At 38.5% G+C, this 21102-nt stretch overlaps 2 protein-coding genes across 2 annotated transcripts in view; one reads left to right on the top strand and one right to left on the bottom strand.

Moving 5' to 3' along the window:
- The window catches only part of LOC146318283 (uncharacterized), a 151375-nt gene that overhangs the window by 27122 nt on the left and 103151 nt on the right, over positions 1-21102 (top strand). Inside the window, exon 2 of the mRNA XM_084732525.1 lies at positions 20450-20677. Coding sequence (XP_084588651.1) covers positions 20450-20677 — 228 coding nt within the window. The remainder of the gene's footprint in view (positions 1-20449; positions 20678-21102) is intronic.
- Positions 1-21102, bottom strand: part of LOC146318286 (uncharacterized) — a 228298-nt gene that overhangs the window by 125337 nt on the left and 81859 nt on the right. The window lies entirely within an intron of this gene.

Raw genomic sequence — 21102 nt, 5'->3', positions numbered from 1 at the left:
TAAAACAACATAACAAGCTGTAAACAAAAATGTAACAAGACAAAAATGACATGACAAGATGTACAGAAGAACAATATTAACAATATTAACAAAACGAGAACAACAATAATCAGACAAAAACAACTTTAAAATGTAAATGATGCCACAAAATAAAAAAAAACCCCTAATGAGATGAAAACAACACAACAAAACAAACAATTAACAAGATGAAAATGATGCAATGACAAAAACATCATTACAGGATGTAAACAATGTCACAAGACGATAACAACATATTGAGATGAAAACATAAGACGAAAAAGATTTAACAAGACAAAAATAATGTAACAAGACTATCACAAAATGAAAACAATGCAACAAGAAGAAAAAGTAACGAGACAAAAACTGACATAACAAGATGTAAACTGTCACAAGACGAGAACAACAGTATGAGATGGAAACAATGTCAGAACACAAAAACAATGAAACAAGACAAGAACAAGACAAAAACAAAACAACCAGCAGAAATGTCCTTCAGTTTGAAACTTTGACATTTCAGAGCCTGTACTTTTTTACTTTACTTGAGTAAATAAGTTGAATCAGTGCTTCTATTTCTACCATTTTTTTTCTTTACCTGACTAACAAATATATGTACTTTTGCCACCTCTGCATAGGTGAGACCTGATTGTTATCCACAGTTAGTTTACTCACAGACACTCCAGTGCTTTTTCTTTACTGAGCTACATTTCAAGAGTTTTCTTTGAGGAAAAAAAAAAAAATACAAACTGTCTTTTTATATCCACAATTTATTTCACCTGAAAATGAGTAAAGTCACACTTCAGATTCAGATCGTCAGGTTATGTGAATCATTCTGTCATGATGTCAGTGTTGTTTCTGTTTCCGACACTGAGATCTGACAGGGCTCGCATGTTAAGTCCTTACCCTGCAGCAACGATCTGGTCAACATGGTCAAACTTTGTGAACTTAAAGTAAAATGGCAGACAAAGTCATTAAAATAACAAGTCTGATGCTGTGAAATCCCGCGTGTTTGAAGTGGCTGAAAATGTTTGGGTGAAAATGTCTGCTGAAATTAACTATCAGACTGGGAACATTGCACACTCGAGAGCGGAATAAGAAGTGTCTTGGCTCTCCAGATATTGTCTGAAAAGCCTCCCTCCTCTGTCTTTCTCTTTGGCTTCTTTGTTTTCCCACAAAATAAAGCACACTTATTTGTGACATGATGAATTGGCTGCATTCTGCTGTGCACACACTCCAGAGTGCAACCTTGGTTGCATATTTCAGAGAGCAATTAATTTTGGATTAACAAGAGCTCAGTGGGAATCTCTCACCCTGAGGCCTGTCCTGAGCTGACACCGAGTGTGTTTGAAAGGGGTTATGTTACCCTGAACCACAGCGACAAAATCCAGGGTTAAACTCAAAACAGTGGGAGGCGGAGAGGGAGGCAATCTTTGTTGCACGATGACACGAACCAGTGCTCATTGTGGTTACCTGGCATGTGTCTTACATTACTCAACCACCAGGATATACAACACAGACACAGTTGGCGACAAGCTTGTGAAACAGTGGAGCATTTAGCAGCTTAATAGCCAAATATTTTTCTCAGGAGATGATGAAAAGCAAAAGAGAACTGAAAGGAAAATGAATATGTTCATCAGCTGGACACAAATATGACTCAATATCAACAATAATATTGTGCTGCATGTATAAATTATTTTGCATTCATGTGGTGTCAGAATATTCAGAGAAATTCACGTGAATGCCCGTTCAAGACGGAACAACAATTCTGAAAGTCTAAGAAAATCTTGTTACACGACTTGCTGTGAGATCAGCAGGCAGATTGGTGCAGCGTCAGCAGTAATGTGGGCGTTGTACCGCGCCATTGTGGTTAAGAGGTAGCTGAGCTGGGAGGCAAAGCTTTCAGTCTGCCAGTCGATCTACGTTCTGACCTTCACCCGTGATCACAGCCTTTGGGTTGTGACCGATAGACACAGAAACAGCCGGTGGGATTAGATACTTCATCTGGCCTGGGAGCACCTCACACAGTGGTTCTCAAACTTTTCCTGACATGCCTCCCTTTCAGAAGCCAACAGAAGTTCGAGTTCCACCACCCCAAAATTTTTAAATCAATAATTAACGATAACTGGAGATGGAACTGATAAAAATGTGTTTATTTCCCCTACATAGATCATATTAATTCAACTTTGTTGCACTCTTTGTTTCTCCTCCAGTCTTCTGTACCCCTCCTGCCAGATGAAGGCCACCCCACCAGTTTAGGAACCAGTGGCCTAGCGATCCTCCAAGAGGAGTTGGAAAGTGTTGTTGGGGAGAGGGGTGTTTGGAATATTCTGCTTAGCCTGCTGCCACCGTGAGCCGACCCCAGATAAGCAGAAGAAAGCAGATGGATGGACTTGCAGAGTAGCTGTCTGTCATATATGCAGAAACATGGTGGACAAGAGTAAGTGTTTGATTACAACTTTATTTTACGTTTATATTAATTCATGTATTACATACCAGAGGGCGGGTACTATTTACATATTCATGAGTCCTAAATAAAGGCAAGATATATATCTGTATGTATGCCATTTTAACAAGGTATTTGAATTTATTTTGCAAAAAAAAAACATAGACACAAATTATTACTTACATTTATTAGAGCATTTTGATATTCTTTAAAACATGACATTTAATCCATCATTTATGGCAGTGGTAATTGAATTTTTTTTGTTTGCCACTCGGGGGCAGAACTTTACAGACTGAACACACTGACATTTGATGTAATTTGACTTTTTAAAATGGCTGATGCGTTGGCAAGTACTTGCCAATTCACACACCCAGCAGACAGGAAGAAACACTTCCATACGGGCAATGTTCCTCACTTATGCTTACTCAATAAAATACTATTTCCAAACAACCAAATCTGTTAGTTGTAGGCTGACATGTAACCTAGGTGTATGAACGATACTAAAATAAAATATGCTTTGTTTCTCCATTGTCATATTACAATTACTGAACTGACACAGCCATAAATAGATACATTATCTCATCATTATGCATCCTGCAAACAGCCAGTTAAAAAAAAAAAAAGTATTAAACAAGTACATGTATCATTGAAGTTGTGTGTGTCTGTGTGTGTGCACATGCATGCACTGTCACACGCATGTGTGTATGTATACAAGTGTGTGTGTCTCTGTGTATGTGCATGTGTTATCATGCACGTTTGTATGTATATGGGTGAGTGTGTGTGTCTGTATGTGCACGCACTATCACTCATGTTTGTATGTACATGTGTAAGAATGTATGTCAGTAAAAGTCACCTTACACATAGAAAGAATAGCTTTTGTGTGTGTGTATATATGAGAAGGTGTGTGAATAAGTGGGACAGAAGAACAATATGGCTGACATTAAAAATGTCAGTAGGCAGTCATGGATATTAGACTTAGAGCTAGACATTCAATTAAGCCAGTCACAATCAGCCTTGTGAATTTCTGCCCAGCAACTGTGAGTGGACATGTATCCACTGTGTAGACAAGATGGACATTTCACGAATGAATGAATGAATTTAACATTAACCAGCTCAAACTTTGAATTTATTAACAGTTAAAAAAGACTGCAGTCTAAAATTTCCACGACTTTTCCTACAATCTGATGTACAATTGTATAATTGTATGTAGAGTGAACACTGTGGCTGTGGCCGCGATTTTATGAGAAAATTTCTAGATGATTTTACAGCTCCTCTCCACTCTAGTGATGACATCACGCACTCTAGCTCTAACGACTGCACGCAATACACACCCATTATAAAGTCTGAAAGAGACTGAAAATCTCCCAAAACGAAAACTGGGATTTCTTTAAAATCGTTGTAGTTATGAAAATGCCATTTCCTGTGAAGGCCACAGTCTGGTGAACTGTTCAAACTTTGAAGGACTTTTCTACATTAAAGTATGGCGAAGCCACATGGTGTCAAAGTGGGGCAATTTTTGAGTCTTTGACAAAAATTCCATTCACTTTGAACGTGAAATTTGTCTTAATTTTTTGCGAATTTTGCGGAAACAGTTTTGCGAATCATTAACAAAAGTCATCATAGCACACTTGTCCCAAATTTTCCACACGTTTTGATGTGCTTTTTGTGTACGTGCTCCCAATGGCGCGGGACTAGTTACGTGCTGAAAATCCGGCGGAAGAAAAATAATAAAATGAAGTATGGAGGATTATATATAGTGTGCCTGCACATCAGGCACACTGAAAAATAAGTTGAGTCTTTCTTTCATTCACTTCCAAGAGTTTTTCAATACAAGGCAGTGCTGCTCGTACTGCCTTTGTCCACAGGTGGCACCAAAATCAACACAAAATCAAAATTTCATGTAGTCACGTTGAGATGCATTATTTAAATAAATATCTGTAGATTATCATTTCAGTTTTTATTTAACTTTTTCCTGAGAAATATACGCGGGTCTTTAGCAGCCAAATGCTCCACTTTGTTCAGCAGATAGCTGCTGACTGTACCCCACACTTTAATGTTGAGCAGGGAGTGTACGGGGCTTTTATTTTATTATTTCTATTCTGACTATAGCTGTGGCATTAAACAGGGTTGATAAGAGCAGCCAGAGTGAACCAAACAGCAAAGTTGTGGGCCATAATACAAGAACAATGAGTTAAAAGATAGTAAAACACTTTGTAGAGCAACATTGAGTACTAATTCATTGATACAAGTGATGCCTCTTACATTACTTAGTAATTTGATTCATTGTTAATATAAAAATATTGGTGCAGCTTTAAAGTAATGTTGTATTATTCCTATTCATATACACCAGCATTCAAGTGTGCAATTCCGAAAATGTGTGTTGATTTTTCATTATATCTACAGTACAGTAATGTTTTTCATTCTGTAATGTGGAGGAATAATTGGTAATACTTGAGTGGATAAATGGTAATTGTTGTTGTCTCTGAATCTGCATTTGTTAAAAAGACACTACACTGTGAAAACTTTGATCAATACCAATTGCTGCTCTGGCACATTGATTGATCCTGTTGTTAATATTTAATCAGCACTGGGATACTCTTCTTTACATCATTTATCTTTTTTATGTCTGTTCTCAGAACGAGGTATGCATTCCAGGGTTATAGCGCTTCTACATCAGTGGCTGTCCATTTGGGATGATTGGTTAAGAAATAAAAGTCACTACATTTACCATTGCCCTATTCTTAGTGTCAACTGCAATAATGCTATGGGTCATAAACGGGGAAAACTCATTGCTCATCTCTTTTCTCAAATGGCTCAACCTCCAGCTTCTCTACTCCGTTCAGACAGTGAGGTTTAAAGCATTTGGAGTCAGTATAATGGCCGACAGTGATAAGCTCAGGGGATGTGCAAAAAGTGAGGTATGTTTGTGAAATGATAGATGGCAGGTTGTGAAGTGGTTGGTGATATCAGGTCTTAACTGGAGTGGCTTGGATTGATGGCTGCTGGAAGGCATTATTTATACCATCTATCAAACAAAAAAACACCTAAGGTTCTGGTCAACCTTATTGGCACCACTAGATTTTAAGTACATCATGTACAGTATAGCCTGAAATACAAGCATGTAGTGAAACAGCTATGGTCTACAGACACTCAGTGGGCCCTGTCCTACACCAGGCGCAAAGCCATTGTGCTGGTGGCACAGGCAGATTTGCTATCATACACAGTTACAATTGCCATTTTTGCTGTCTGCAAGATAGCTAATAAACTTGTGCCTGGTCTGTGTGGCTATAGACAGGAGGTCTAAAAATGAGGGCAAAATGAAGGCGTGGCCCAACACGTTTGCTATCTTGTGCTCAGCGCATTGGAGGAAAAACTACTTGCGCCTTAGACCAGCTAAAACCTGGTCGAAGAGCAAAGTCTGTGGCTCAATCGGTCTGACAACGCAAGATAACACCTGGCACACGAGGCACATGCACACACGTCATCTGCAAAAACCAGATGCAAGACACAATTGATCTGAAATTTGCAAAATTTAACCACAGTCCTTCTGTATGACTGACATTTACTACACAGTACAAGAAAACTAGGCATAGGTCAAAGATCATGAGCCCTCAAGCACTATAAAGACCCAAAACACACATGGAAAAGCACACAGGAAAAAAAAAACAAAAAACTATTTTAAACTGGCCAGCAATGAGTCCTGATCTAAATCCTACTGAATACCCTTGGAGAGAGCTGAAATCTGTCACTGGGGAAATTAACCCTGCAAACATTCAAGAGCTTGACCAAATTCAAATGAAAGAGACGGGGAAATGCTCCAAGGTGCAAGGAGGGTACAAGAAACGTTTGGTACCCAAGGTATACAACCAAATATTAGGGAAGGGTGGCTTTGACGCTAGCCAGGTCATATTTTATATTTTTTGCTTGAAATCACTCAGTGTTGACATGGCTCAAGATGGAAAGGAATGGTGTTTTTTGTTGTAGTAGTTGTTGAAAAACTTTGGACATCATATTAAAACATTCTGGTAATACGAAGTTGGCACATTTCCATTTACATCTGAAGATACTGTGATACGTTATAAAAAAATCCAAAGGTCCCAGACTATATGTGCAGGTGATAAAGTATCAGGACGATGTATCTGGTATTTTGTACATCATCTTTTTATCTTTATCTACGTTGTGAGTATACAATTAATTAAGGAAGTCAATTAATGGAAAAGATTGGATGTGACAGTTGAAAGGAAAATAGAACTATCTGAGAGCATCAGAAGTGCTATCATCACCAAACATAAGATTTGTAAAGAATATGAGGCTATCCACAAAGACCATGGTATGTGCAACATTATCAAGAACTTAGATATTACAAGAACCTCCTGGGATGTGGGGGGAAGAAGTGAAGGCTGAGCTGGAACAATCTGGAGTGATGGTAGCAACACCTATCATATGCTGCACACTAAGCCAAGAAAGGCTTCATGGGTGAGGCCACAGAGGACCCTGCTGCTGAAAGAAAGATAATGAAGCACAAATGATCTTTGCCAAAACGTACCTGGACAAACCACAGTCAACAGTTCTGTGGACAGATGAAACTAAAATAGAGCTTATTGGAGCTACCAGCAGTAGCAGCATTTGCTGCATAGTGTAAGAAAACTAGATATAGATGAAAGATCATGAGTCCTCAGGCACTATGAAGACCAATAGCACACATCAAAAAGCACAAAAAGAATGGTTGAAAGGGAAAAATGGACTGTTTTAAACTGGCCAGCAGTGATTCCTGATCTCAATCCAACTGAAAATCCTTAGAGAGAGCTGAAATCTGTCATCGGGGAAATGAATCCTCCAAACATTCAAGAGCTTGAACAAATTGCCATGGAAGAGTGAGACACACTAGGTGGAAGGCTACAAGAAACAGTTGGAGGCTGTCAGTGTTGCCAAAGGGTAGACAACCAAATATTGGGGAAGGGTGTTTTTAATGCGGGCCAGGTCTTATTTCATATTTCTTCTTTGAAAACACTAGATGTTGATGTTGGAAAGGAATTAAATTGTGTTAAAACCTGGACTGTACTACTGCTGTAAAAAAAAATATCTTTATGACACTTACCATGCAAGCTGCAGGCAGTAGAGTTCCTGGAAAACATCCACCAGTGAACAAACTGTATTTTCAGACACTGTGTAGCATTTCTGGCATGTGGTCTCAGTCCCGCATCTACTGAGACACTGATAATAAGGAGAACTGTTAATTGAGCACAGGTACCCTCCTTGTAGGTTTCCCCAGACTCCCCCTACCTCTTCATCAACAATCAATCCAACCCTGCTTGCAACAAATTACAGGAAATTATTGCCTGTGGCTAATATTTTAAGCTCTGTGAGAGTGTTCCCTAAGCTACCAGGGAAAAACTTTTTACTCCCGAGCAGTACTGCAGTATAGCTGAGAGTCAAAGCTGTCTCTCTTGCTTGCTGTCTCAGGTCTAACCTGGGTTAGCTTAGCTCCTATCCCAGCTCTCTTCCGCGATCACGGTCCAGCTGGTCTGGCTGGGTGACCTGTCTGAAGGTCCACTGCACTAATTGAGTCCCCTTGCTTCCTTTTCCCACATTAATGGGTGTATTTTTTTCATCTATCATGTAGATATACCTGCTGTATTTCACCATCCAACCAGTGTTTGGCAAGATGTAAGCTAGCTTTAGCCTCAGTCTTTTAGCATTAACATTATATCATGCATGCAGCTGTTAGGTAACTTTACATTTACACTTTCACAGGGTTCTTGTTATAAAACATGTCAGATGGAAACATTTAAACGTCAGCTGGAGACTTCTCAGCTGACTCAAGTCGACTTGGCATTAGCTCACATCAGCTAGCTACACTTATGAAATCTGCTTGTGAGTCATTATTTTAGCCGACAAAATCCACCCTCGTCAGCTAGAAGTGAGAGGCTGCTTTTGTTACATTTTGTTACATCATTTTTGTTACAGGAATCACAGATCTCGTGTTTCAACAATTACTCCCAATTTCGATGTTCAATCTGCCACCGTTATCACCGTAAACTGCATAATGCGAGAATGGGAAGATTGGCAGGCTTAGCAACAGTAACTAAAGAGGGCGGTGCTTAGCAAAGGATCAATTTGCATTACACCAGTCAACATAAATGTCAACAATGATGAACACAGACTTAATGTTAGTTCTTAAGTAAATCCTGTTTTCAGCACAAAGATAGTGCGAAACTGTAAAAAAGTTGACAACTCAAAAGAGAGAAATGAAAAGAAATGTATTGCAGTAAGTTGCCTCGAAATTTTGAGTCCAACTCAAACTTCTGTATTGAAATAGGCCTGAACTTAAAAAAGTTTTACAGTGCGACAATCTTTAGTTTTCTTTAGATAAACTTGAATCTTTGAGTTTTAGAAATTCATAAATTGGTCCTAAATCATATTTGACATTATTTGGATGCTTGAAAGTAAATGGTTTTAATTGAAAATATTAAAGAATTATTCAGTTTCACAATGAGTCACAATGAGTTCAATAATTTTTGAAATACTTTCTTTCTTAGTTTTCTAAAACAGTCAGGTTTATCTAAAGATGAACAGTAAATTACCTCAACAAAGCATTATTAGTTGGTAAAACAAGTTTGAGCCGTGTTCATAACTTACGTCAACTGCAGTAATTTGCGTTGAAATCAACTTTTTGTTTTTACAGTGAAGAAAACAAACTCACAAGCTTATTTACAAATTTCCTTTCACACATCCACTGTACTGCATTCAACTCCATATCTCACATAAAACACAAAGTTTCTTGTTGAGTGTGGACAGCACTGAATCCTTTGTGTGGACATCAAAAATTGAAATTGAGGCATCACAAAGTTCAGTATTTTCCAGTACTTTCTCCCACTTAGATTTCTTAAGACTTTTGATATGTTTTAAAGCAATGTTTCTCAAACTTTTTATGCTGCATACCACCTCAGAAAATATTGAGGTCTCCAAGTATCACTTTACTGTTTTGTGCCATTTGGTGCAACGTTAAACGCTGCTGCTCGATTTACTCTCTTACTGATCTGCACTTCTCTGTTTTGGAAGCATTCATTTTCAGTCTCCTCATATTATGTCCACTATCTGTGTTGCCATCTGAGTTTGACTTATAACTACCAGTAATCATGGCTGACATATGTACACGCCACATGCATGATCATTACAACATAGCAGGCTGATATGGAAACAAACATACAGGAAAGACAAACTTATTTTAAATTACATATCAGTGCTCTCATGTTTTCATTTGAATTTTTGTAGTATTTTTGATAATATTGTATGTTTTTAATTCATTTATTTTGTTCAAAAATGAGATTTCTGATATTTTTCCATGTACCACCAGAGAGAACTTGAGAATCTAGGTTTTAAGGGACATATTTATGAGACTAGAACAGTTGAAAGAGTTTCAGGAGCAGTTTGTCAGGGGTCATGTCACATAATGCCTGTACTTGTTCTGAATAACACAAGTATACTAGGAAGGAGTTTGAGACTGAGAAAAATGTTCTTAAAATCAAAGAAAAATTGTTCCTTACTTGATGCTTACCTCGAAATTGCATCGTAATTTCATCATTTCCCTACATTCACAGAGCAAATCACAGTTTAACTGTTATCAAGCCTCCTCTCCTCCTCACTCTGTCTCTGCTTATCTCTGGGTCCACTGGGTTTCCAGTATTGCACTCATAATTCAGTAACTTACTCCTCCTACAGTGGAAGTGATGCTACAGTTTGATCATTTTATTAGGCTACATATTGCAGGACTACAAACAGGTTTATTATTGTTATTATTAATGTCTTTCTGCTTCGACTGAGGGTGAGGAGGCTGTCTACTTCCTGAGGAGAAATAAAGACTTCCCACTTTTTTAACTTAAGGTTTTGTACTACAGGACAATATGACCACAGGTGGACTGGCAAAGTCTCGTGTAGAAGACTTTGGGTCAGTTAACCCGTGGGCTGGAGGACAGAAAGACTCATACGTTTACAGCAGTTTTGCAGTAGACTGGTCAGATTGATCGATTCATCTGTGTGTGGAGGGGTCATGACGTTACATTTCAATCTCTCTTGAAATGGAAAATTGACATTGATCGCTTCACCTGAAATTTCTTCATTTTTTCCCACTGTTAAAAAGGTTTATGAGCTAGTTTTTCATGGTCCAAATTGAAGGTCTAAGTGCCAGTAGACTACAAAGATTTTTTGGGGGGATGAGGGGGCTTTTATACCTTCAATTCATAGGACAGCTGAAGATATGTCAGGAAAGGGGGAGAGAGAGTGAATGACATGCAGCAAAGGTCTGTAGGTGGGAGTCGAACCCACAGCTGCTGCAGAGGACTCAGTCTCAGTACCAACTGAGCTACCAGGCCACCAATTACATACAAGCTTAGTGTAAAGACGTGAATAGACATAAAATTTGCATCTCCTGGTGTGAATAATGCAATTCTAACACACAAAATTTGTGTAATTTGCATATTTAAGTTTAAAATATTAAACTTGGGTGAAAATTTCCGTGTGAAAGGACCACCTTCTCTGGTGCGTGCTGCCTTCAGTCTGGCTGACACACACACACACACACACACACACACACACACACACACACACACACACACACACACACACACAGCTAATGCTTATGACCTGTTAGATTACAGCTAGCTCGAGCAGTGCTAACAACTACAAATGTTCCCAAGATGGTCCAGCGTTTCAAACTTCACTTTCTGTACGCTGTAAAGCCAAATAAGTTAACATCATTTAAAAAAAAAAAAAGAGCGAATTAGTTGCCGCAATTGTTTTGACCTCAAACTCAAAAGTTTGAGGTTAACAGCGTTTAAAGATGTGGAGTTACAAGTTTATATACTCTGATTACAGCTGATTTAAAATTATTGATTAAGCCAACTCAAATGTTTTCTGTAAATGCAGCTCAGAAGTTTCATTCAACACTCTCATTGGAGTACCTTAACAGAACTGAAAAATTTCCAATATAAAAAAACACTTTTTTGTCTTAATCAAGAATTATGAGTTTAATAAACACAAAAGAAATAAAATTCTACTGGCACTCAACATTTTTGAAGGAATAGTGCACCTAAAATTGAACATTCAGACATTATTTACTCACCCTCATGCTGATTGAAGGTCAGGTTTAGTTTTTTAGTCCACAAAACACTACTGGAGTTTCATAGGAAGACAGTGTTGCAGAATCTCCCAAACAATGGAAGTGAATGATGACCAGTTTTCAAACAACAAAATAAAAACATAAAATGTCTCCATGCTATTTGCCTGGTGTAAAATCACCTAAAGCCCCACATGCCAAATTAACTAAAACAAATGTTATTTACACCATGTTTTTATCCTGAATCTTCACTTTAGATTATAACTTAGAGCTACATTTACATGCGCACTGTCTGAACTGGGTGTGTGTGGTGTGACGGTGTGCAAAAAGCATGTCAGGACTCCAGCGGTCTTTTGAGGACTAACAAAATAAACCCGACCCTCAATCGGTATAAGGATGAGTAGATAATGACTCAGTTTGCATTTTTGGGTGAACTATCCCTTTAAGTTAGTAATTTTTGAATCAATTTGAGCATTCAGTTTATAGTGTGTGCATGCAACTTAAGGACATAGTGTTTTATAGGCTGTACAAATTGTAAAGCTCTTTGAGACAAACTGTGATTTGTGATTCCTGCAGTACACTGATAATCCACCAGAGGGCAGAAGACATGTCTCAGATCGCATACAACAGGTTTTTCAGTACTGATCATACTGATGTCGTAAAGGTCTCAGAATCTCATGCACCACATATGATGCAAATGGTGTTATAAGGCTAAACTGGTTCTCAGTCATCAAAACTTTGAGAAACCCTGCTTTAAAAAGGACAAAATGTAACAACAGACACACAACTGGGTGGCTTCACATGTAAAAAAATACACAGACACACACTGTTATGTATAGTTTGGCCAAAAAAAAGATGAAACAAACTTGTGGTAGTGTCAGAAGTTTAAGAGAAAAACTTTTTATACAGGTCTTTAATACATACAACCCACTAATGATAGGGAGGGAAAAGAAAGTCGCTAAAAAAAAAAGTTGTGTTGTCGGGGTAGATTGTATGGCTGAATCATTCAGTGTGTTGTTGAGGTTAAGAAGCTGAGCAAAAGTCACAGAAGTGTGAAGAGGAACCCCCCCGATGCTCACACTATATACCAGGCTGTCACGGAAGGTCTCTTTGTATAGATGGGAGTCTGTCAGGGCACCTCTCTCAGGGAGCACAGATACCACAATTTTGCAACTACTAGCTGTGCTCTGTGGCTTGAAATGCTTTGGGGAAATTCACTTTTTGTTCAGAGGGTAATGATCAGTAGCATAAATATGAGTAGGTGGTAGGTAATGAAATGTATAACCTGTGGTGATTTCAAAGAAGATGCAAGATGGGCTCATTGGGGAAAAGGGAAACTGATGTAATTGTAATTTGCTTGGTGTTGTGCGTGTTTAGGGTTAGGGTTTAGGCACGTCACTGAGCCATGTTCCACGTTTTTTCCTCCATACAGACTTTAAAGGGGTAGTTCACCCAAAAATGAAAATTCAGTCATTATCTCCTCATCCTCATGCTGATTGAAGGTCGGGTTTAGTGTCAGTCCACAAATCACTGCTGGAGTTTCACAGGAAAACAGTGTTGCAGAATCTCCCAAACAATGGAAGAGAATGGTGACCAGTTTTCAAATGTAAAAAAAAACCCCAACAAAATAAAAACATAAAATGCCTCCATACTGCTCATCTGATGTAATCAAAATCTCCTAAAGCCCCAACATGACTTGACTTGAAAGATGTTATTTACACCATGTTTTCAGCCTAAATCTTCACTGTAGATCCTTAGTTTAGAGCCACCTGTGCATGTGCACATTGTCTGAACTGGTTCTGGTGTGATGGTGTCCAAACCGCACGTTGGGCTTTAGGAGACTTGGATTGTGCCAGACAAGGAGTCTGGAGGCGTCTCTTTGAAAACTGGTCACCATTCACTCAAATAGTTTGGAAGATTCTGCGATGTTGTTTTCTTGTTTCCTGTGTAGACTATAAAACTAAATCCGACCTTCACTTGGCATGAGGGTGAATGGATAATGACTGATTTTTTTTATTTTTGAGTGAACTATCTCTTTAAGATGTACAGTGCATTCATAATTCTACAACCCGTTGTGGTTCTCTGTGGTATGAAATGTCACCCGAACATACTGACAACCTCTAGTTAATTAAATCTCAGTATGAGCTGTTGTTTATTTTAAAAAAAAAATCAAGCGAGAACTGAGTGACAAATTCGAAAACAAACAAATAAATCATATTCAGTGTTAAATTTGGCACTTTACCTGCTGTGGTCTGAGCTGAGGATTATAATAGCATGAGGTGTGAAAACTAAAATTAACACGACTTCTCAGCATTACACAAGACAAAAAAAAAAAAAAAAAAAAAAAAAAAAACCTTCCATAACAGGTATGCTAAAATAACCAAGACTCTTTGTTTGCTGCCACAGGCATTTGTAGGGCTGTGCTGCAAAGTATTTTGAAACAGGGTGGAAAAATGACGCTTCATTTTATTGTAAAGAATTTGGCATGCTGCTTTGACTGAACATTTGTGGAAATATGGGCCACCTGGACAGGACAAGATAAGTGGAGCTGCCTGTACGTCTGTTCCTGCTGCTTCTGCCACAACTATTTTGATGACCGTTTACCAGCAGGACTAAACCTTATTTCCTACAACCCTGGTTCTATGTTGATGTTTGGTGACACGTTGTTGTCTTAGATAAAATATTAAATTTTAGACCCATTTCTAAATGATCATTTTCATTTAAAGTTTTAGAAGTTGTTGTTTGTTGTTACTTCCCTCATTGCAGTCCCTGAATATTAATGTCAGTTCAACCCAAAAATAAATCCCTTCTTGGTAAACAAGGCTTTGACATAAATAAAATGAAATAATCCCACACAACAAACTTTATCAAATGTTTCAACATGATGTCGGTATTGGTAACTTTTCTAATTAACTGCCCAGCCCTAGAAAGAGGGAGGCATTGCAGACCAGTTAGTGTGAGTCACTGGTACTCACAGGACTCACTGGCTTCCCACCAAAGAACTTGTTAATTGTGTTCGATGGGGCCAAAACTCTTCTGTGGACTGTGGACGTAATTAACACCTCCCTGTGACTGTTGACTGCTGATCAAAACATGAGTGATGACTCATGAGCTGTATGGGGGGAACTCAGAGATAGAAATACAAGTCTTGGTAACTCTAAAATAACTTGTTTATTTGATGATTCATACTGATTGTTTTGATTGTTGATAATGTTAACCGACAGTTTTAGCAGAACACTATGTTGAAAGTGATTTCCTTCACTGTAAAAAATGTATCTCAGAAGTAGTTGAAGTGATTTAATGTTTTGAATGAGACTCATCTTTTTTGTGGATTTTAACAACTTGAAATTACTTCCCGTTCCCTTAACCTGCTATACTTATTTCAGTTAGATATGTCAGCTAGGTTTCTCTTACTAAAGTACATCTGACATAATGACGTCCATGTCTTTTTCAGCTTTTTCCCTACAGCTGAGCTGCCATTTCCTTTTAGTGACTTGGAAAGAAGGTTAAGTCTAATGCTACACAAAATTATTTTGTGATAAAATAATGTATTATGTTATATGGTCCACCTGATTTGGTTAAGTTGTGTTTTTTAAGCTTTAGTAAACTCACTGAACAAAACCAGCTATCATTAAGTCAGGCTAACACGTTTATCTAACTTGTAAAGTTGATTTGAACAAATTTAATTCATTTGTGTATCACCAATTGAAGTATTTTTTGAAGTTGTTCCAATAATTCTCTTTTTCAAGTGTTCAAATTGTGACTCATTTACTTGTCTTGCTGTGGGGACAAGAGTGATCCTTTTCAAATAACATCTAATCTCAGGTAATTACAGGCTTTACAGTGTTTGTACAATCCTTAAATTCAGATGTGTGTACAAACTTACTTCCAGTCCCTGGGTGTAAATGCTGGGGGAGGGTGCTGGGGGGATTCACCCTGTTCTAAACAATGAAAGTGGTCATATATAGTCACATCAAAATCATGCCAGCAACATGAGACTTTTTAATACAGTTTTAATACAGTTTTCATGTCTGTAGACTCAATGTCTGCAGACTCTGTCCCTAGTGCCAACTATTTTGATAATCAATTAATTGATTTGAGTATTTTTCTTTTTAATTAAAAAAGGTCAAAATTCTCTGATTCCAGCTTCCTCGACATTAATATTTTCTCATTTCTCCTCCTCTATGACAGCAGACTGATTGTCTTTGGGTTGTGGACAAAACAAGAAATTTGAGGACATCATCTTGGGCTTTGGGAAACACCATTTTCCAACATTTTAGAGCCCAAACAACCAATGGATTAATCAACAGATTAAACAACAATGAAAATAATTAATAGCTGCAGCCCTAATGTCCCTGTACACACACACACACACACACACACACACACATACACCCTGGCCAAAGGAAAAATAATCACACTGGTTTCTGGTTACAGCTCTTTTCTTTCTTCCATAGTCATGTGCAAACTCAGTGTAGTCAGGTGGAGCTGGCAGTAGCAGCGCTGCAGCAGAAAAGCTGGAGTGCTCGCCACAGCCATTCAGCGAGGTGGCGGGCAGGCAGCGCAGTCAGGGCCTACAGCTCATAGGGCTCCAGTGTCTCGCTCAAGGACACCTCAGGAGGGCAAATGCGTAATTCAGCTGAAAATTGGATGACATTGTCCAAGTTTGACATTGACATTTAGAAGTGCAGCTGTTGATATATTAATGCCAAGGGGCTGCCAATATGGCTTTAAGAGTGTCATACATTGACATCCATCTCCTCTGTATGACAAACTGTGTTGCTGATGCCATGCAAGCGGGCAGTGAACACACACATGGCCTCTCTAACACACACACACACGCACACACACACACACACACACACACACACACACACACACACACACACACACACACACACACACACACACACTTTGTGAAAAACACGGTCTTGAATTTGTGCCCAGTCACAGTTCCATTTGGGTGCTGCTTGCTACCTGTGGATTACTTAATCCTCAAAGTCCCTTTGAATCAAATCACTCAATGGTCGCTGCTGGCAGGTTAGTAACACACACATACACGAGCACACACACTGAAAGAACCATCATTGATTTCAAATACAGAAGAGGTGCGTTTTGAAATCCAAGCAGGCTTCATCAGCTGTGAAGGTCACCTACAGGTCTTTTCGATCACTCTGTACTGCACACTGTTGAGCCTATAGCACTTTACATTACGCACTTGAAGTCACTTTGAAAGCAAGGATGGAAGGAGTTGATTGACAGATACATATTATTCTTGTCATGTGAAAGCCTTACAAGTCCTTCTTAAGTGTTTTTTTTCATCTTTGACTTCAATAAAAGACCACATCATCTTGTAGGGCTTATTTAGAGATGTCTGTGATTCTCTGGCTTTGAAAGTTGCGCTGGATAAAACTCCCAGTTACATGCTAATCAATTCTGCATTTCCACAGGAGAGCCCCGTCGCTCGTCTGCAGTATCGGGCTTCAGATGTTCTCTGCTTCAGTAGTACCAACACCAACGGGATCAACAACCTCAAGCTATCAAGAACAAACCCTCTCAATTCTTACAGGCCGTTGTAGATGAATGCGGGAGTAAACTGATACCCACAACCAGGACTGTTTTTGGATATTTTGGTGCCCTAGTCTAGCCATACACTGGCAGCCCTGAGGGAACTGAGTATTTCAGTAATATAATATTTAGTAACGCTTTAGATTACAGCCTGCAAGATACACTGTAATTACTTCAGAGTAACTGTGTAAATTATTTGTAATAATCTTGTACCAGTTCAGTACGACCAGCACATATGTGTAGGTACTGGGGAACTATTTTTTTAACTACTTGGCAGCAATTCTGTTGCTACAGTGTATGTTCTTCCATGTTTTGAGGCAAGTAGACTTGAAACAGATTGTTCTTATATTGTCATCTGTAGTTAAAGAGTGATTTAGATTTATATGCTGTGGTAGATCTCCCCTTGTTACATGTAATTACATGGTAACTACAGGATATGTGGGTTGTAATCTAAAGCACTGTTAATTCTCTCCTTGTTACATTTAGTTAAAGGGTAACTTTGGGGTATGCAGGCTGTAATCTAATGCACTGTTAGCTCTCCCCTTGTTACATTTAGTTAAAAGGTAACTATGGAGTTTGTGGACTAAAGCACTGTTAGTTCTCCTTATCTTACAGTTAGTTATTTATATTTAGCTTGTAATAATAGAATAGAATAGGTACCCAGTCTTCAAAAAACAACTACAGTATGATTTTATTGTAAAATCATAAATTGTTACCCCCTTATTCCAGCTTGTTTCACAGTACCTACACTGGTGCAGCATAATTACAAAAGATTACCAGAGAGAAAAATAGTGCAGATTGAAGACGCTAGCCGCTGCATTTCATATACGCAGCCATAATTATAATTATCAGTAAGTACAAAGTACTTCTACTTAGAAGCCTATCTGAATCCTGGTTAAAAGCTGTATCCCTGGTGGGTCATATGATGATCTTTGCTTGGAACATAACTAACCTAGTTATTCATCCATTATTCTTGCACAGCGGTGTGAGCAAATGAACCGTGGGGGTCACAAAATAAGCAGCAGCCAGCAGTTTCAGTTAATGATTTAACAGAGAGCTTCAGCCCCCAGAAGAGAGTCCTCACGCAGACTCTGCTTGTCGTCTCCTCTTATCATCAGCTGTGTGAGCAACGGGTTTATTTATCAATGAAATGTGAGCATTGGACATCTGTGAATAGGCTGACATTTTCACATTGTGCACCTGCCGGCTGCCTGCTCTCACAAAAAGCTCAAAAAGAGTTCAACACAGATTTCCTAGGTATGTAACCTTATTATATTAAAATCGCTGATTAGGGCAGCTAGTCCGCAACTTTGGTGTGTGAAAAGTAGCAGCGGACGTCAGAAGACCAAAAAGACTTCTGAATATCTAAACAAAGAAAAAGTTATTTAAAAAAATTCAGTCAGTAGTTTGCATTATCTGAAGACTGGTGCAGGCCTCCTGAGGTACAAATGCCACCTGAGTTACCACTATTGTTATTTATCAGTATGTTATTTATCAAAGATGCACCCGATCAGCACTTTACTTGAAGGGCCACAAATATGATGAGGTAATGAAAAATAATGCTCAAGTAATCAAGATTTCAACACAGAATATATGCTGCCATGGTCAGTTTTTTGGCCTGTCCCTTTAACTGCAGACTTTCCTATGAAGAACATATGAACATTATTAATAACTCAAAAGTCATGATGACTGAAATGCCTTAGTTATTTCATTAATTAAAGCAACAATAAATGTGTGATCTGAGTTTGTCATACCACAAAAAGGTGTTAATTACCACCCAGCCAAATCTGAATTATTAGAAAAATCACTAAGCATGTAAAATTAGGTATCAAAATGAACTGTAGTCTGTGCTCTGAAACACTGGGGGTGCTGATAGGCTCTGATTGGCTCTTCTTTCTGTGTAACTATAATATTTAACACTGGATATATTAGTCTGATGTTGTGCAATGACATTTTAATCTGTCAACAAGCAGATATCTTGTGGCTCATAATAATAATTAATTTTTTTTATATGTGACTTATCAGAAGAACAGTTTCAAAGTGCTTTACAAGGCAGATAAAAGAAGAAATGTTCCACGTAACAGAAGGGGATCTCTGTTTCAACTTCAATCAACGATCAAGAACACACTTTATTTCTTCAGCTATGAACGTGGTCTGCAAACTTCAGGTACAGGTGATCTAACAGGATGTTAGTGTCTCTTCCTGTATGTTCTCTGAAGTCTACTGGAAACTGTCCGACTTGACTGCAGCTTTTTGTCTCTACCTCTTGCTGCAGCTGCCTAATCTCATCTAGTCTCCAGGCGAGGTGCAGTTAATCTTGAACATACCTACTGAGCTCTGTCTAGCAGCTTTATTGGACATGTCCATGCATGTTTGAGCTACCAGAGCCCCTTTCTCCTTTACATGGGCAAGATGGCAAAGGTGGACTTGGACACACTTTAAATAAATTAAAATCCTTGCCCCTTGTGCTTTGAACCTCTGTTTTTTATGTACATGTGAATGCCTGATATTTGGTGACATGAACTATAACACAAATACATTCTTTCCTGGTGCATGAAATCATGATAATTCATATACCTGTACTAAAATGTGTCACCAGATGAAGTGGTTTGATATATGAAAGCAATTTTCATTGCACAAGGAACTTTACATGATTTAATAGTGTTCCTCTGGCAGGAAAGTGCTTTTTAAGTTTAGCCCTGTGGAAAAAGCAAGGGTATTAAATAAGTTAATTTCCAGGGGTAACTCAGATAAAAACAATAGAGTGATAAACTGAAAGCAAGTTTGGTTAATAAAGAGAACAATAAATGGATAATTGAGAGATTAACATGATTCAACATTGTTTTTGTACATAGTTGAATAAGTGGTTAAAATAAAGTGTTAAACTGTTTTAAAATAAATAGTGAAGGTTTGAACAGGTGTGACCTGAAAAATTGCATAGCGTGGCTTTAATTTCATCATTGCTATTTGAGTGTTTTATTGGTTAAAATGATTGTCAGTCAGAGTCACCTGTGGTAATTGGCCGCAGGTGAGGAAGAGAACAGGAGGGGGCGGGGTCAAAGGCGACAAGAGGAGGGGCCGAATAGAAACGCGAATGAGAAGAAGCAAAAGTGAGAAACACCAAGTGGCAGAAATGTAGAGAAATACTATTGTAGATAGTTTGTGAATGCTTCAGTAAACAGTGATAAACTAGCTGTGGACGTTAAGTCGCATTTCATGCTTTAACAGAGAGATTAAGGCAAGTGTTTTGTGCTAGTGTTTGTATGCTAACTTCAGCTAAAAGCGGTGAAGACGCTTAACGAGAGGACGCCATTGCTGAGGAGTTGCGGGAGCGGAGGACGCCATTGCTGACAGGGGAGGACCGTTTTTTGCTTTTTGAGGACTGCCTGGGATTTCACCACTGCTGGTTTCAACTTTCAGACCACCCAGCTGTTTCTCCAGGACCAGGACTAACGTGGAACTGTGAGTTAGACTGCCTGTGTTTTCACTCTGCTGAGGAGAGGGACCCAAATGGCCTCAGTGCACCCAAAGAGGTAGGTAATTTTAGTTCTAAAATATTTCAAAGGGTATATCAGTTGTGTTTTAGTGTTCTTTTGCTTTGTTTAAATTAAAGGGCAATTTTGTATCTTTCAATCAATCATCTTTCTTTTAATTCAAAAGAGTTGTTTGGGGTTAGTTATTTAAAATACAGTACAGTTAATGTGAATATGACAGTTTTACAGTTTCAGTGCCTCCTAAAGGTATTACAAGTTTAACCCAAAACAGGTAAATTGTAGCTACTTTAAAAGCAAACCCAAACACGCCATCATTCCAGTTTGAGGTTAGTTAAAGCACTTAAGCCTAATATTCTGTACCACCCCCAGAACTGTATTTCCAGTTCTTGTGGGTGACCAGATCGCAACAAACCAAATGTGGGGCACAGAGTGTGAATGTGTGTGATAGTGTGAGACTAGAGATT

Source organism: Lutjanus erythropterus, chromosome 12 (assembly GCF_056507025.1).
Source record: "Lutjanus erythropterus isolate fLutEry1 chromosome 12, fLutEry1.hap2, whole genome shotgun sequence".
NCBI lineage: Eukaryota > Metazoa > Chordata > Actinopteri > Lutjaniformes > Lutjanidae > Lutjanus > Lutjanus erythropterus.
Note: the sequence above shows the minus strand (reverse complement) of the source record. Positions and strands in the feature narration are given on the sequence as shown.